This window comes from Mycteria americana, chromosome 2, assembly GCF_035582795.1.
Source record: "Mycteria americana isolate JAX WOST 10 ecotype Jacksonville Zoo and Gardens chromosome 2, USCA_MyAme_1.0, whole genome shotgun sequence".
Lineage (NCBI taxonomy): Eukaryota > Metazoa > Chordata > Aves > Ciconiiformes > Ciconiidae > Mycteria > Mycteria americana.
This window is the reverse complement of record NC_134366.1, coordinates 82890555-82909569: the sequence shown is the minus strand read 5'-3', so window position 1 is coordinate 82909569 and position 19015 is coordinate 82890555. Positions and strand designations below refer to the sequence as shown.

At 40.4% G+C, this 19015-nt stretch overlaps 1 protein-coding gene across 1 annotated transcript in view; it reads left to right on the top strand.

The window, feature by feature from the left end:
• The first annotated feature begins 10550 nt into the window (after positions 1-10550).
• Positions 10551-19015, top strand: part of MYLK4 (myosin light chain kinase family member 4) — a 29563-nt gene continuing 21098 nt past the window's right edge. Inside the window, exon 1 of the mRNA XM_075495448.1 lies at positions 10551-11174. Coding sequence (XP_075351563.1) covers positions 10551-11174 — 624 coding nt within the window. The remainder of the gene's footprint in view (positions 11175-19015) is intronic.

Genomic DNA, 19015 nt, shown 5'->3' with positions numbered 1-19015 from the left:
CTCTATGCAGCTTGCATGTAGCTATGAAAAGACTCTGCGAAATCTCTGGCATAAGAGCCTTAGCAGTTGGTGAAGTCTGAGCATTTTTTTATTCAGTTAGCAAAGGCAGGTAATTGTCAGCAAGAGTACTCTCCACAGCTTTTGTGTAAGTGGTGATATATTTAGCATACAGAAAATGTCTTTTTACGTTTCTTTTTTTCTTGGAAATAATTTAATTTGAAATTTCTCACAACATTAAGGCCAGACTGATGTTCATTTTTGGAAGTTTCAAGTTGGACTATTAAAGCTTGACAAATTAAAACAAAAAGGCTTTATTATAGAAGATATTTGGTGAATCTCAACTTGTTTTATGTATTAGTGTCCTGCCAGCTACCAAAGCACCTTTTAGATCTCATCAGGTAATTGAAAATTGAAGAAGTACCACACGGGATCTTTGTAATGGCTGTTGATATAGTTCTTTTCCCGAATGTCTTTGGTTGGGCACTGAATGTGGCTAATCTTTACAGCCAGGTGGCTGGGCATCTGGAATGATCATGGTTGAAATAAGTAGGGGTTAAAGGAGACAAAAATAGGTGGTGATTGTGATGGCTTTCAAAGTTCAGCTATAAGGCTGAGAACTTGCCATGTTTCATTTTGGAATGAATGCTCTGGGGGGAAGAAAATAGCTACAAAAGAAGACATGTAGCTAAAAGGCATTTCTGTCACTGAGAATATCCACCAGTGCCAAATGGTATTAGCGCATGCACCCTGGTCAGGACAGGAAGACAGGGAGGAAGATTTCTGTGACCTTTATTTATCCTCATGTCCATTCATTCTGTCATATGAAATTGAGCAGAATGGGCTATTTGTATTGGTATAAAACAAACAGATCAAAGGGGAGAAACACTGTAACACTTAACTTCCTGGATTTTAGGGCTTTTTAATAGAAGCTCAGAAGTTAAATTTTATGTAACACCCTTTCTTTGAATTCTTCATCCCTAAAGCATAAAGGTATGCTATGGCAATTTGCCAGGCGCAAGTTACAATCTATTAAAATATCAACAGGTATTCACCAGAATTAGCCAACCCTACAAATAAAATGAGCTCAAATTACCCCTTCCCTAAAAACACTGGCCTCCAGTATATGCATCTCATGGTGCTTTCTGTTCTTCTACACAGTCCTGGATTCTGACATTCATGCTGAATATGAATGTGCCATTTATTTCACTTTTTTTGACACTAGACTTTCAAGAAGAAGAAGAGATGGGTCAAGGTATTTTCTGCACGCAGCTTTTTGTGCTGATTTACTTAGTTAAAGTCTGTTTAATTCCAACTCCGGTTGCAGTCATACTATTAAAAAATGTCTGCCTGGATAAATAACCAATGCCCTGGCTCACCTACAGAATGAGTGGATTCCTGGTTTTGGTGCAGTGCCTTAGCAGTGGAGCAGGATAAAATAATTTCTTAGTGAGTATATGATGCAGAAATAGGCTAATAGTAGTTGTGGAGAGTGTTTACTGGTATTTTAAAAAACAAACAAGCAAAAATCCCGAAACCCTCCTTCCCACTTCTGCACTCCCATAGCTGGTCTCACAGTAGAAGGCAGCAGGGAACAAACCACCACAAGTGAAAGTGAATCAGTAATAATTCAGCAGAAGAGCACTACATTCCCCTTGTTGCCACGCTGGGACCTTCACTAGCCTGGGTGTTGTTATCTTTGCAGTGTTCTTACAGCAGAGAAAATAGGTTAACTCATAATGAATCCAAAGATAGCTGCCTTTGCTTTTTAAAGGTTAGTTTCATAAAGCTAGCAGTTCACTGAGTGACAGCCCGAGACACACATGGATCTTGACTGCTCCTTCTATTGATACTGCCTGTTGAGTGGGCAGCCACTGCAGAGCTTGTCCACTGTTTCTGACCAGGGCTCTGATATTGTGGGCTGGACAGTAGTTAAGTTTTGCAGCTTGAAGGAAGCTGAGCTATCAGTATGTTTCTTCTGGAGAAGATAATACATCCTTTGTAAAAATTCTACCTCCCAACAGGCCAGGCAGCTTTGGGGCTCTTCTCCACAGCTCTTTTAAAGATCTTTTAATCAATACAGTTTCCCTTTCTCACTGAAATTACATTTACTGTATTTTTAGTATGTTCTGATGGAGCAAAAGGTGTTACTTACATCCAATTTTCCATATAACCACTTCTGATGACTGTCCCTTTCAAGTCTTTTCAGCCTATCCATCCTGAATTAACTTTTTTGTAAGAAAAGGCCTTTCGTGGTTTATAAATTTTAATACAGGATGCTAGCTGCCAGAAAGTTTTGGATTGCAACCAAAGATTTTAACCAGTCTACCCAGCAGATGAAATGAGGTACGGCTCCTGCTGCACCTGGAGACAGTACTTCTTTCATTGCTCTGTTTCAGAGTTATGACACCTCTGCTTTAGCCTCAGAAAGTCAGGAATTTTCCTTTAAACAGGCTTCCTGGAAATAGAGTTTTAGGCTATTAATGGGTAATTTATCACACAGTATTTTTCAACTGTAAGAAACTCTGGGTTTTGAGGTTTGTTTTGTTTTTAGTATAGTAAATTGGGGACAGCTAAGCAGAGGTGAGACTCTTGATGTGATATCTTGACAGCAGGAGATGATGATAGTGGAGACCAACCCGCAGTGAAAGAACATCGTGCACTTTGACGGTGAAGTGCTTTGAACTTCAGCTTCAGCTGTTAAGCAGACAGATGCTGATTATGGTGGCTTTTTTATGTGCTGTGCAGTTCTTACTCACCCAAAGAAACCCATTAACAGTGGGACGCCATGTGTGAGTGAGTTGTGCTTGACCTGGATAAATGCTGCACCATGCAACTTGCAGTGGATTACCTCTCCTGTGTAAATGCTTTTCCACATGAAAGAGATCTGCAGAGCTCCAGAATACGAGGAGTACCACCCCCAGAACATGGATTTTGTCTTTCATTATCATTTTCATCTTCAAAGATCTAGATATATTCTACAAAGAGATCCACAGCTCAATTAACTTTTTGTTTGTTTGTTTGTTTGTTTTGCAAAAAGTGGTCATATGAATGCTTACAGAGATGCTCAAACTTTGAAGGTGGTAGTGTATCTACATGGCATCTGCAGATTGATCACTGAACTGCAACCAGGATGTCTCTGTAGTTTGTTTCAGGGACTTGCTACCATCATTTATCACTAGGGCATCTCCAGGATACTTAGTTACCAGGGTCATTATAGTAAAGGAAATCAGAATTCATAATTAATTAACAGGTCGTAGAATAGTTGTATGCAGAGAGCCCTGTGGAGCAATAAATTCCCTAGTCCTACCTCATGAAGTTCAGTGCCAGACTTTTCTTGCTGTATGCTCCTGCCCAGTATAAAGCTGTTTCCTTTTCTGACCTTAAGCAGAGTTCCAGACTAGTGTTTTGGGCAGACCGCAGGGGAGCCATAAAGGTATATCACTTATGACACAGTATGTCACTTAATCTTAGGCATACAGTTATTTCAGCCCCCATGGAGAAAGAGTCCAACATGACTGCTGATTGTAGAAATGTATCATTTTGGATAAATTCCCTGATACATGTTGATGTATCTTCTTTGGTTGGGAAGGGTGGAGAGGAGGAGGGGAGGGGGAAGAGAATGGTTTTTCTGTTCTACCATCACAGACATCTGTGAACTTTCAGTAAACAGCATGACTTTCTGAATCTGTTTCATAGCTTTCATGCTTGCTTCCTAATCTGTTTCAGAGCAGCACAGCTGTAAGCTTATATTGTTTCTCAGGGAGCTGTTGTTGTGTACTAGAGAAAGAGCAGACATACTTTAGCTCTCACTTGTGCACTACTGTGTACAGTACTTTCTGTGCTTCGTGACTAGCGTATAGCAATACTTTAATATTTTAGATAGTGGCTCTCCTGTTCCCCGAAGTCTGAAGTTGTTTCTTCTTTGAGGCTTATTGAGATTTGAATCTTACTGAGATTTCTACAGAAATATTCTGTAAATGATATAAAGGTCTTCTTCAAAACAACTTCTTTGCAAATGAATAAAGGAGGCAGCCTTCTTTGCTAGGGATGTCTACAGTTTATGACCACTGTCATGATGGGGAAAAATACAAAGACATGATTTATCTGTAAAACACAATTGATGATTCAGATATAAAAGATATTATTGGAACTTGTCTGCTAGGTCCTATGGCCAGTCCAGCCACAAAATGTGCATCTCTTATGGCCAATCAGGAAACAAAATCTGCATCTCTCTTGATCGGAGTTTCAGAAAAATATTTTTTTTTGGTTTATTTGTAAAAGATACAGCACTAGGATGAAGAATTTGAACTAGAACTTCATAAAAGTAGGCTAACATATATTCCCTGCCCTTTCTTAGTTTATGACTGAGTTTGCATTAAGTGGATGAATACAGATCAACCGTAGGATAAAAGCTGAAGACAAGAAGGTGGTCAAGATTGCTGGAGAGAATTAATTTTTAAGGAAGGAAAAGGAACATAGAAGTTCCAGATATATAGGGCAGGGATATATAAGGCACGAAATAGACACTGAAAGGAATAAAAATAAATGAAAAGCCAGCAGAAAAGTAAGAGAGTGGTAGATAAGGATAATCTTACAAAGGTCTTAATTTAAGTAATTAAAATATAAAACAGTAGATAATTTTATTATCTGAGCTTCTGAAAAGTTGACTCCTGCTGTATGTTTATGAATTGATGTTTTTCTTTTATCTATCCTGAGATTTTATTTTAGGGATTTGAGCAATTTTTTTAATAGAAGAGGAAATCAATACCTTCAAAGGAAAGCCAACTCTTACATTGTTTTCTGGGCGATGAAGCATAACATGTTGACTTGTACCGTTTTCACAAAGGAATTCGTTATATGTCCACAGACACAGAGTATCTTCAATTTATTTTCATATAGGAAGGCAACTTCTTCAGAAAAATATTCAAGAAAAAATTTCCCCTTTTTTCTCAATACTGCTAGAAAATGGTAATATATTTTTGTGTGTAATCTAACTATATACTTGAGAGAATACTGAGAGGGAGATGCAATAATAAACTTCAAATACATAAAAGGTACCTCCAAAGGAGAAGAGAATAAACTGTTCTTGTCATCCATGAATAGGACAAGAAGAAATCAACTTCAGTTGCACTGACGGAAATTTATATTATGCTTTGGGAAAACCCTCTAACAGAGAAAATTGACAGCGCTGCACCAGGTTGCTTAGAGAAGTTATGGAAGCTCCAGCACTAGGAGTTTTCAATAATAAGCTTAATGTATGAGACAAACTTCCATACAAGTTCAAGAACTGTATTTGCTCCACATTGTCTTTTAGCTGCATAAAGACAGCTGACTTTCCTCCAGATCTTCCCACTATCTTAGTAATAAATGTGCAGGAAGTTTCAGTATGGATATAACTTGAAATACATCATGCCCTGTCCACTCTTACCTAGATTGCATAAAATTTCATATAATGCATCTCTGAGTGATCGAGGACGGTTGTTTTATAACATCTTTTCTTCTGAAGGTGGAGGTCATGGTGGCCCGGTCTAAATTACCACTTGTAAGTCAGAGCTAATTGTTCACACTTCCCCACCCTAAATATATACCCTATGCAAACCTGATCCTTGCCAGGATGTAGGTACAGAAATGTCAGGAGAACATATGCTGCTTACACATATGAGTGAGCAATGGCTGGAATGTGGGGCATGTATCATACACGTGCTGCAAACTCATGCATGGCAGGCGGCCCCATGTTATTTCTGGGGGAAAAACACCAGCAGTAAAAGCCTCCACAGCAGTAAAATACGAAACTGGACTTGGGAGTTTTGGAGATATCTTATCTAGAATGGCTCGAGATTGATGAACACGGTACCATGTTTTCCAGATAAGGTTCAGTGATAGCAGTCTTCCACGAAATGCAGCAAATGCAGTACAAGGCTTACAGCTCAAGAAAGTTGGAATAAGACTCTACGACTCAAACATTTCCACTTGTGCTCTTGTTTATAATGTTTGATGCCAGCAGCCATAAATTTACGAGGTGCTCTGTCTGGGCCTTTAATGGTTAGGAAATACGAAGAACTGAACTGAACTAAATTGAAAAGACTCAGGCTAAAAAAGTGAGGAGGGGGAGGAAAACTCCTTTTAATGTGGGTCCTGTAGAAGAAGATAAGGTAAGGCAGGGTAGTTAACATCTCAGCAGTATGATCAGAGGACCAAGAGCTGGTGAAAACTAAGTGAAAAACTTTTCTAAACAGGAAGCAGGCTTCCTTTGCACTGATAAGTTGTCACGTGAAATTAAAAAAAGCAAGTATTACCTCTTTTTACTGATCAGAGACTGTTTGGATGTTTTGGGCTATGATAATTTTTTAAAAGATATTTCTTTCTAATACCTATGAGACTGACATCCAAATGCTGTGGAACTTGAGGTCCTCCTGTCCTTCACAGGCTTTGGGTCAGAACGTGCTAAAAGCTTGGTCCAGGCATCTCTGAACCAGAGGCTCACTGTTCAGAAGCAGACAGCTAACAGAGCTGGAGTAGCAAACAGACTTGTCTGTGGTAATTTCCTAATGCTAGCCAGCTTTCCATATTTGTGTGCATAGAGAAAATAACACTAACCACAGTTTGAGTTCAAGAGAGAAAGCAAAAGGAAGACTTGACTTCTCTAGTCTGTCCAGTCTTCACCTTTAGCCTCTTTATCTATGTCTATACAAAGTATGGACTTTTATCACATCTCTTACAGACTCATTGTATCATGTCTGCAGACATGTTAAAAATGGGAAAGTCACAGTAGCAGCAACTTATCCATTGCTACTTCGTTGCTATTTCTTCTGAATTTTAGGTGCCTCTATACTTTGAAAATTACACATGCTGCTTTAAGGTCTTTTTCAGCTGAACTTGAAATAAAAAAGAAATACAGGTTAATTTTTTATGTAAAAGCCACTTAGAAGAATTCCACATCAATGGAGCAGCAATTGTATGGAAGAAATAAAACTGTTTTGGCAGATTATTAAATACTATCAATTTTCACAGTTGATTAGCACTATATTTTATAGTGCAGGTGCTTGTTACACCTGTGTGCAAAGATTCCCAGGGTTCAATGTCAGCCTTTGGGCTGACACTGTCACCGCCATGGTGCAGTGTCCTAGTGGTAATATTCTGAAACGTAATATTAGGCAAAGTTAGGCATATGGGGAATTGTGTCATCTTCAAAACTAGTGGAATTGCTTTCTTTCTACAGTATTTTGGTCACTTGTGTTTGTTTATTTTCAGTTCATGAAGGGTAACCATTGCTGCAGCTTGTACCCTTAATCTCCAACAGACTTTTTAGCAGTTTTGGTGCTAGGCAAATCCAATGACCAGTCATCACTAAAATTTGTGAGATGAAAATAAGAAAGCTGCTCTGTGGGCTTATTTTGTGTGTTAATGATAGGTACAGTTGCTAAGAGATTCTTTCAGTGACTAGGAAAAGTGTATTCAGGTATTTGGCTATTAAAAATATCTCAAATTATTTACATGTAATGTTACTGAATTTCATAAAGTAGCTGCGCTAATAATACACCCCACGAAGAAAGAAGTGTTCAAATACTTTAAATAATACCATTTTTTACAGAAGACTTTCCCTTAAGTAATTCATTCTCACTGAACTCTTGAAAGGTACCTGAATATGTAAGAGTATTTCCAGTTTACAGAGCAATAGGCACGAATCACAGATTCCCAGCTGTGAAGAAGTTACTGGCAAGAGCTTTCTGAGCCCAGAAAACAAGCCAATGTTAGCTTGCTTTCATTTATTCCTCTTTTCTAGCCACTACACAGCAGTTCTCTCTTCCATTTAACTTCAGCTGCAGACAGAGCTACTAATGCATACTGATGAGGTTTTAATGAAGCATTTTTATAGTTTGCTTTCTACTTTTTAAAAGTGTCCAGCATTTTTCTATGTCATGGCATAATATTAAATCAATAGGACTTTACAGATGATACTTGATAATAGGATCTTACCTCACAGAGCTTAAAATTTTTATTAGTGTTTATAGTATTGGTTTGAGGTATTTCACATAACGTTTCCCTGGGCAACTGTTAGGAGGGATTTAAATGTTTAACATATGTGGCTGTGCGCAATAATATAACACATGATTTTGCCATTACTATCTGTATGTCCTTTTTTTTTTAATAATTTCCTTGCTTTTACAAAATAATGTTACTTTTGGAGAGGATCCTTGTGGCTTACAGGCTTTGCCTATGAAATCCCCCAGAGCAGGAGTCCTAGCTGGACAGGTGGCAAGGTCTAATAAACCTTTAACCTTTTTTTTTGTGCAGGGGGTGTGGGGGTCAGGGGGGAAGCTCACCATGAACTCCTGTAGGGATGTTTCATCCAAGATAAATGGCTCTTCAAACCTGGCCATTTTACAGACATGCAAACACCTGTCCTGGAAGTTTGTGTCTAACAGGGGCTTCTGCAGATGTGAAACTGTCAGGAGGGTTTAGTTTATGTTCCTAACAGAGGTGAACGGAAGAAGGCAAAGGTGTTCAAACACAACTGCTCTCTGCTGGAATTGACATGATGTTCTTTGCTTCCATATTCTTTTCTTTTGTGACTGCTGTCCTGTATATTATTCTGTCTATGAAATAGGGATCCCTAAACTCCCTGTCTCTTTCTTTTTTTTTTTCCTATCCTGTTTCCTATTTTAAAATCATTTAACCTTCTCAGTCCGCTCCATGAATACGCTATGCACAATAAAACATGGTGGTCACCTCTTGGTAATGTGTGTTATGTAAAGAAGAGATTTCAATCCATGTTTTAGGGTCATGCATGGACACAGTTCACCTTTCACTCACAGTAACACGCTGCTCTTAGAAGGTGACAAATGTACCTAGGAACTTTTTTCCTTTATTAACCTGTGGTAACTGGAGAACAAGCTCCTGAATTATCACTGACTACATGTTGATTCATAAATGACTGTGGGAGAATGCCTTTGGAAACTTTTGAAAATTTCAGCTGCGATTGACTCTAAAAGACATCTTTGGCACCTAAAAATAAAGAGGAGATCTTTGATATTCTTCATTTAGTGAACAGATGCAATTTTGAAAGGCTATCTAGTGTGTTAGATACTCAGAACTCGCTACGTCCTTTACCTAATTATCCCTCATGCTCCCCATTTAAAGGATGGGAAACTGAGGTTGGCAAAATAAATAATTCACTGGGATCCTTTGAATAGAGCAGCAGTCTGGCTGTTTTACAACCAGCTGCCTGACTTTACGTGTTGATTTCTATAAGAGGTATGGCACAAGTGCAGACTGACCTATGTGTGGTCAATCTATGACAGTCATTTGTCCAGCTAGCCTTTTCTTTGTATTTCAGAGGCAGCCTTTCTCCATCAAGGCGATCCATACTGATTTGCTTCTTGCTCATGTGGAATATAGTTGACTTGAGATAAGAAGTTCTGGTTTTATTCTTTCTTTTTAATTCTGTTTTTACTTTTCTAACCAACATGAAAAATGTTCAACAGTTCAGACCTATGCCTAGGGGAGTCCTGTTCCCTGCCATGATGTTTATTCTTTGTCCAATATTGTCTTTCTGAAAGAAATGAAGGCCTTTTGCAAAAGCAAAATTTAAACAAACTGTTTGAGTTATGAATACTAATCACTGGTTTTGAGACGTTTACTGGCATGCAAACAAAGCAAAGAACTGAGTCTCTCTATCAAACTTTGCATTTTGGAATTTGTATGACCAGATCATAGTATAACATAAGAGCCTCTTCATTTGTGGCAAATTAGTACAGTCTCAATAAATACAGAAGTAAATTAAGATATTGGCTACGAAGAGAATTGCTTGTGTATAAAGAGCTAGCTATGTGGTAGCTAAAATACAGGGTAGAGAAAGGGGCTCTGATTTTTTCAGATATCTGCATTCCAGTGTCACCTTCTTCTTTTACTTTCTTTAATGTATTTGTTTTTTAACAACTCTATTGACTTCCTGCCTGGCATAACAGGCTTTTCAAGCAATGGAGGTTTTCATCGGAAAAGCTCACCTTAAGGCATAGTAATTTCAAGCAGCCACATTTAAGGTCCCTGTAAGGACACTTATTCTCTTCAGAGCAGGGATCACATTACATACAAGGCTTTTGAAAAGCAACAACAGCACTGCCAAAGTGTCTCTACTCTTAGAGACTTCTCACATATCACGTAGCCTTTTTGCTGTCAAATTCCATTGGAGTGCAAATAGTTCAGTCCCTGCTAGGGCGGATGTCACTGAAGCGAGTGCATTTAGGATGCGCATCTCTATATTCACTTCATTTGGAAACAGATATATATATATATAAAAGAATAGATCAAAGGCGTTTTTCTTCCTAAATAATTTGGATGTCTCTTTCCTCTGTTTTAGTCAAATATATGAGAGTAGTTTATAAATTAGTTGAGCTGGAGTTGCCAAACTTGGCTGTGTATCTGAGGAGTCTGGATGGGAAGTGTTTGCAACTGATATTGTCCTCAAGCAGCTGATCATCAGAGCATTTCCTTCCTGTACCCAAATCAGCAAAATGACCACATCAAGCAGGCAGAGCTGTTCTACGTCTATGGTCAACAACTTGGCCAAAATATTCGATCCAAACGCTTTGCAAAACCAAGGGCCTGGTAATAGAATGGAACCCCTGCAAATCCTTCATGTTGCAAGCAGTGATGTCAGCGCATCTGAAAGTTTTAACGTCATGGATCTGAAGTTTGCCTCCCTTGAACAGAAAATAGATAAGCTGTTGACTCTGCAAGACACTGTCCTTAAGAAGCTTAACAGCATTTCCCAAGAAATCTGTTGCATTGAAAAAGACATTGAGATTGTAAAGGTGGAAACATCTGAACCTGGATCAAGGATGGAAAGAAACAAAAATCTGAGAAGTAATGAAATGAAGAGGCTTTGCCTTAAAATGGAAAAATCTCTTTCTGATATAAACAGGAATGCAGACCGGCAGGTTAAAAGACTAGATGGACTGGAACAAAGTGTTTCTGGACTACAGAAGCTTGTAGGGCCTCTGGTTGAGAAGGTTAAAACATTAGTAATTCATAACTCAAGTGTAAAACACCATGTTCAAAAACGTAAACTTTGCAAGGCAGGTGATTATACAAAAGAAGCTGGACATCTTTTTAGGATGCACGTTTTCTCGGAGAAAACAGCTGATGCCCTGCTCAAGAAGAAAAGTGAAAAGGTGAGCCCAGGTTTGTGTTTCATCTTGTCAGGAATCATTGCAAGCTATGGATATGTTCTGCTATATGTTTAGCTTTTTCATTTTGTTAACGTTTAAGAGAGAACAACCAATATGTTCTAAAAATGAAAAGTATTAGAACAAACTGAGAAAGTTTCAGTGGAAAAGATACAGAAAAGCTACTGAGTGATAAATACCTTCATTTTTTCTAATGATTTCTGTACAGTTGTAAAACATAACTAGGGGTCACTGACATGGGTGACAAAGATTGACACAGACTTCAGGAGGCTTGGGTCCTGGCCATACATTTTACTATGATCTTCTCTGGATTTATAGTTATCTGGGGGAATCAGGTTGCAGCAGTCATGTTATATGCAGTGGAGTCTAGAGCTTAGTGAAACTGGTAAAAATCCTTCTTGGGTCAGGGCATGTACATATGTATGTCCTTTATTTCAAAGAACATCTTAAGTGTGCTGTTCCGATCTGGTATTTCTGCTGACATTGGTGGGGAGGGGGGGACTTCTAAACTGGGATCTGAGGTAGGGTTACTGTAACTGGAGCTGTGGCTTGTGTAAACTTCCTCGGGGGAAAAAATGCCTGTGTCACTGTAACGGGAGTTTCATCGTGTTCTTTACAGGTCAGATTAAAAGACCACAAAAATTTCCTGAAAGGCTCCATTTATTATAATAGGCTCTTGTAAGGTAGTTTAACTATTCTTTGTTTGGTAAAGAAGCCCAGTAGTATTAGAAAATTAAGGAATTTCTTCTGACAAAGTGTGTTGATATTTAATTAACCTACAGTGAACCAAAAAGATTGCCTTTCATATTCTTTTCTGCTTTTTTTTTTCCCCCAAAAAGTCACGTACAGGGTTGACTTTTTGATACATTTAAAGAGTAATTCTTGAGTTTGTTTTTCTGAAGTTTTTGAGCAGGAAAAACATCGTGTGAAGATATTATTGGAAATGGCATTGCTTGAAAAAAGAAGCACCCAATATTACTCAGACTGGTATGGTCAGCAAACCAGGTGCTTTTCAGCTTGGTTACTCTTAGGCAGCCCCACTTCTCAGGTAGACAAGAAGTGTTTGAGCCATTGTAGGAAACTATAAAAATAGCATTCAGTGCTGAGTAGCAGCAGAGGACCATCGTGTAAAGCTCTGTCAACTGAACTGGCTGATCTGCCACTATGTAAGGATATAAAATGTGCAGCCCTGTTTCCAGAGCATCATTAACTGAAGGGAAAAGTGGCTGCCCTGCCAGAGGAGACCGACAACAAAAGTGGTTTCTACAGGCCCTTCTTGAACATCAGGTTGGACTGGTTTCAATAAAGGAATTTTAACAAAAGGGAGGTTTTCTTCTTTTGTACCATTACTTTGATGAGAAGAGATTGCTTATTTTGAGCATCTGAGTTTAGGGCTTCTTTTACTTTTCAAAACATCAATGAAAACATCTGTTGTAAAAGCCCCATCATAGTGAGAGCCACAGGTCATCTCTGTAATGCTGCAATCACTGCAGTTTGTGGTAGAGCTCTGCCTGTCTTGGTGAAATTACATATACATCTAACCTATTTATAAATACAAACTGAATCAGGCCTGGGATGTTAATGAACTGGCATCTCCTGGAGGCCCGAGTAGGTGCGAGGCTCTCTGCGCTACAAATGCATGGTAAGAGAAAGGAGGGGACCGTGCAGGCTTTGCTGGTGAGTTTGTGGGAGCCGGTGGGTGTAGTGGAAGGGCAGGTCAGAGGGGGAAGTCGTGCTCCTGGCAGGCCAGAGGGGAGCCGGGATGGCAGAGATGCAGGTGCCCAGTGGAGAGTTCAGAGCTACAAAGGGTCTGGAAGTGGAGGGTAGGGGGCTTAAACATGATGGAAACAGAAGCAGCCTACTGACAAAGACCCAAAGAGAAGAGGGGCAAGCGGAGTATCTGTCTTTTTCCAACAGCAGCTCCATCTGTAATCCCCTCACTGATTCATTTTTGTTTAGGCAGACCCTCGGTGATGTTGAGTGGACTTGGTAGGAGCTTGTCTAGCATGAGGACTTAGGAAAGGCGGCACGAGCATGTCTGGAATCACGCTGGTGATATTACGTTGTTAATATTCTGTTTGTTTTATGAGATAGCATACATATGTTAGCTTGTCATTACCTTCCTCTCTGTGCGTTTGATTTATTAGTAAAGAACCATCATAAAATTATCAAGCTATCCTGTGAACAACAGCTGGCTTTAGTAAACAGTCATCTTTGGTTTAAGTAAAAACAGACTTGAATTCAGCCCTGCATTAAGAATAAAAAGAACATGGTATGATATCCTTCAGCAGAGACTGCTGAGCTTGGCTGACAGTTTAGTAGGAGCCAGTATTGACCAGTGTTCAGGGCAGACTCTCCTCTGCCTGGAGGGGTAAGAACAGCATCTCTGAGCAAGTTAGTGAAAAGACTGGTCCATGAGACACTGAAGTTGGTTGCCTGTGCCTCTGCCTGCATATTCAAACTGGATTTACAAATGAGGTTTTAAATTGTGCCAAAGGAAAAAGAAAAGCAAAGGAACAGAGAAATAGGGGATCTCACCCTTGCAGACTTTTACACCTGAAAGGTACCACTGATACCTAGTGGCATAGCAGTGAACAAACCTACCTGATTATGTAGAAATCAATCCTTGCTTCTGTAAACACAATCCTTATCACTGTCTCTAGTCCCCACCTGACAACAATTTTGAACAATACTGAACCTGAAGAAGCGCTGGCTGCCAGGCAGTAAGACCAACATCTCTTTTATCCTAGGTGGGCTCCGTATGGCAACACTGAGCAATCCTGCAATCACTTTAGACATACACAGTCCTATTCTGTTTCCTTATGGCTGTGAGCAAGGTGATCCATTCACTACAGCTAATTGGAAAGGACAGTATCTGCTTTTGTGCACTGCTGGATATGGTCAGATATTTTGGGTGATGTGCCTATTTGTCATCCACCCTGCCCCAGCTAGGAGCAAATGTCACCTCTTAGTTCTAACAGCTGAGCTGACTGACAAATACTTGGCTGTCCCTAGCCTGGTTCTGCAAAATAATCCAGTCATTCTTAATTACTAGTAGGTGGTGCAATAGGTGGCCATGGATACATCTAGATAAGGCAGTGGATTGTGTTTACATACTGCTTAATCACCTGCCTTCCCATCCTTCCCTCTTTAGAGAGGTGCTGCTCTTTGCTTTATTAATTGTAGGATCGTTTTTTCATTTTTCCCAACTGGCTCATTTTACAGACCTGGATTAAGTAGAGAGCAGTGGAAAAGGCAGAACAACGGGGAGGGAAGAGGGGGAATTGGAGAGAGGTAAAGAGGGGGTGATAAGCAGCTGGGGTGTGTAAACTTTCTTCTGGCTTCAGCAGCAGCTGGAACAGTTTCCAGATCACAGGCTCTACAGGGACTTTTTGTGCTCTGCAAAATATAGGGATCACTCTCCTCTGAAGCAAAATTTCTGCTTTCCTGCCTTTTACTGCCATCCTGAAATACCTCCACTGCCTCATACAGGAGGTTAGTTTATTTCTGTTTTGGGTTGGAGTTATAATATTGTGTAGCCTGCAGACACTTCATGCTTTGTCAGTGCTGCCAAATGTCTCCCAGCCGTTTTCCACTGAGTGCAGCGTGACCCTATCACCACATGGCTGAGAGGAGTAGCATGTATCACTTGTCGTTTTAAGTTATTTTCTCACTACTACCACCCAGGGAAATCAGCGGTTCTACAGTAAGGGTCTTTAAAAGTCTTGAGGTTTTCCTCAAATTCACCTTTTTAAGTAGTCCGTGATAATCCTGTTGCAAAATGACTCTGTAACTCCATTTTCAGTCCTATTCCTTCCACTTATAAAGAACGGGAGTAAAATAATACTTCACTTATTTCCTCCAAATTAAACAGTTTAGAGATTCTGTACTATTAACCTGTGAATACTCACCTGGAGAGTCAGAAAATCCCTTTTGTTGCCATCGTAAAGTGGTGTTGAACTTTCTGCAGTTGCCTGTAGGTTGCTGTAACTTCAGTCTCCTGCCATTTCTACAGGCTTTGCCATAGGACTAATAACTGTCAGCAGTTTGAGGCTGTTTCCCACACTAGAAACACCCCAGCAGTGGGAGCTGTGCTTTTGGTTTGAACCCTCTGTCCCTCCCGTGCAGGTCTCATACTGCAGTTGCAACTCACTGGCTGCTTTAGTGGGAGTCTGCAATGAAACTGCTGTTTGCCACGTGTATTTTAAGATCCATTCAGCCTCAGTCTATACCCATTCTTCTGATTCCTTCATTTTGCCTACAAATACTAATGGGTCCCTTATGCATTATTTAAATTCTCTCCAGATTGGCTGTGTTCTGTGACTTTTTCATATTCCAGCCAAATAGGCAGGAATTGTTTCATTTTCTTTTTTTCATCTGTCTGCAAGAGTTTCTGCCATCCTCAGTGGTTTTGAGGGTAGAGACTTTCTGCAGAATCTCAGCAGATGGGTTGTTTGCTGCTTGGGCAATGCAGCCAGTCAGCGCCTTCGTCTGCCCTCATAATCGGGAATGCTCCTCTTCCCCTCAGGACTGATGCCTTTATCTAAATATGTTCTTGATAGAGGTATTCCAGTTTTTGAGTTAGGGTTAGCTATAATATATTAGAGTTACAATTCTCTCTCTGACTTTCTCTGTCTATAAACCCAGTATGTTTTCTCCAGACAAGACATTTTAATCTTGTTTTGCCCCATTTTCTCCCTTACTGACAGCCATAAGAAGTTTTTAATGCCCTTCCAATTCAGAATGCTGTTTAATTTTGCTTTCATTTAGCCTCTGAAGTTGCTGTCTGCTCTACAATGTTCCCTGGGTAGGATCCTGCCCTGTGCACTGTTGTTGTGGTTTTGCTCTCTCTACAACTCTGAGGAATGTGTGGAATCAAAGCAGGCACAGCTGATTTCTGAATACCTGCACACCACATCAGATGGCTTATAGGCATGATGTTAATGCCTGCATGTTACAGTGACTGTTTTAGGAATCCATTACAATTCCTTTGCAAAACTAGAGAGACCTCATGATGAAGGATGAAGAGATACCTGGTAAGTGCAGGAGAGCAAGACAAGGCAGGTCATCAGAGAGCAGTCCTGTAAAAGCAGAAGGTTCCTTGAAGAGGTGAGACAGTGGTAGGAGGGATTTGCTCAGGCAAGAGGTCTTCGCCCACTCCAGTCATCTAAAATCCACCTTTTGTCATCAGATATCCTAGCCATTTAGTCAGTTTTCAGGTGAGGACTCCTCTCAGCCCCTGTCAGAAGTCAGATACATCTGCTAGTAGTAAAGGTACCATCCTTGGATGCCTCCTCTGGTAGGAGAGTGCTATTGCAACTAAATGCGGGGTCTCCACCACACTGGCTTTTGATGACAAGGGTAGCCGCTCTGGAATGCAATTAATTTGGTGCTATCCTGGCAGCCCCCCGGGTTTTGTGCACATGTGCCAGTGAGGAGGAGCGGTGATGGGTGGCTGGGCAGCAGCCCCAACAGGGCCTGGGAGGAGTCCCACCACGTTCCATTCGCTGGGCGCTGCCTGCATGTTGAGGTGCCACAGAAGAAGGTCTGTCTATAAAGGGGAAATAAAGACATCCCAGGTCTTTCCCCTCTACCCAACCCCCCTTCTTGTTAAATGAAGTCCGTTATTAGGAAACCTGTATTTCTGGAGTCCAATTCAAAGTGAGTCATCAAAGCTGTAGGGGATGATTTCTGAAGTTTGTAACCCTTTGGAAATCTCCCAACAGTGTGATTTCCCAAAAGCAGCTTAGGAAGGGCGGTTCAAGAAGCCTGAAGACATTTGCCATTTATATCATTGCATGCTTAGCTCAGATAAGTTAGTAAAGCTGAGAAATACTCTCTTAACAATGAGGCTACTTAACCGATATTGTAGCAAAAAATTGCCTGAGTAGTTTGACAGATGGGTGGTTTATGCCCACGGTTAAAAAGATCTGCCACTGATATGGCTTTCAAGATGGATTTTTTTTCCTCCTTTCTCACACTGTGACGATAGTGGAGCCCACTTTAGAGGATGAGCCATTTAATGGTAATGGGGAAAAAGTGGAGAATAGCACCTAGAAAATTTTGGGGTTATGGCACAGGTGCATATGAGTCACATGTACACCTGTGAAGCACATGGGACCCTGTCAGTTATCACACATGTGAGGGCATTGAGCAGTACAGAGAAGGGGTAGATATGAGGCTGTCCAGTATGTTGGTAAGACAAGCAGCCAGAGTCTCCAGTGGTTCTGCTTGCCTGATGTTGCCCCTGATTTGTTCAGGTGAGAAACCCAAAAGTGATAGTAACAGGTTGATTTGATTTCCCAGATGCAGTTGAAAGGACATGTGTCAAAGCCAGGTAATACTGAATGCTCTGGTCTTAGGAGGTGGATTGGTAGCCTCAGATTTGTTGGTTATTGTTACAGGCCTGCATGTATTCCAGAGACATTAAAATTATACCAATCAACTGGAGCTAAAAAATCTACCTCCAAAGCTGCTCTTCTACCTGATGCTGACTCTGTTAAATGACAGTGACTAGACCTCAAGGCAAAAGTGAAGGTGATTAAAAGCAACCTGTTACTGTTAGTGCAATATGCTTTGTCTTCACCATAGCAGATGGCACGCTTGAGGCCATGGGCTTCATCAGGAGCCTGGTTGCATGAAAGCCTCTTCTACTCTTCACTGTAAGACTCCCTGTTTTGAGAAGAATGGCCTGGCAGGAGGAAGCATCCATTTGAAACTGGACAGCCACTGCTTCTCCAGTGCAGCGGGTGGGAAGTTGGAAAACTGAAGTGGGGAATGGACAAGGCTTTGGCTTCACTGGTCTTCAGCTTCTCACCTAGGATGGTGTTATTCCAAGGGATTTTTCAGTATTTAGTATGTGTCTTCATGCAGAGGTTGTTACCTCATTACCAATGTATTTTCAAGGCAGCAGGTCACATAGAAATTCTCTTGTATTTCCTAGTGGGGGAATCACAATTCTCATGGCTCAGAGGTTATTTTTGTGTGTGATTAAAAGGTACTTGTGACTTGAGTTTGGTTTATACGGAAAAATGATTTCTTTATCTAGTTCAAGGAGCTCTATAAAGATCATGGAAGAGTCAGTATCTTTGCCTGAAGGTGCCATCAGTTTGTGTAGTGTAGCAAAAAATAATGACACAGAAACAGATGTACTGCCTGCCAGTAAAAGCCTAATTCCCATGTGTACGTTTGTATCATGTATAAGTTTGTATCAGAAATACATTCACTGAATATTTTACATTGCTGGGGGGAAAAAGGGTGTGTATTGAAGAGGAACAAAAAAGGGAAGGAGGGGATGGATTCCAGCTTTGGGGAATAGCACAGGAGGCATCAGCATGCATGCTGTTGCCCCAAGGTCTCTGTTATATGTGATGCATTCTCCTGCATACCAATGTGGACATACTGGGAGCGTCCACAGTACTGTGCTCAGGTGGCAAAGCCCATGGCTGATTTCTGGCTGTTAGTGAAATGAATTCATCGCAAAGCTCAAGTAACTTAATCATGTTGGTAAATGGATGGTGATCAGGTCTTACACAAAACCAGGATATCTTGCCATAATAAAGCTCTGCAAAGTATCTTAAGAACACAAGAAAGAGACACCGAGTAAGAACTGTGGTTTAGGTATATGCAAAGTTTTGTGTCTCAGTATCGGCTGATTGAAGTTGAGAATAATGTCTTGACATCAAATGAAAGGTGATGGGGTGATAAAGGACCTCTAACTAAACGGTTGGGGCTGCTTCATGAGGCCATTCATTAAAAAAAATTTTTGCAGTAGGAAAAAAAAAATCAAATAATTTTATTAGGTGAATAAAAAGAATTTGAAAGTT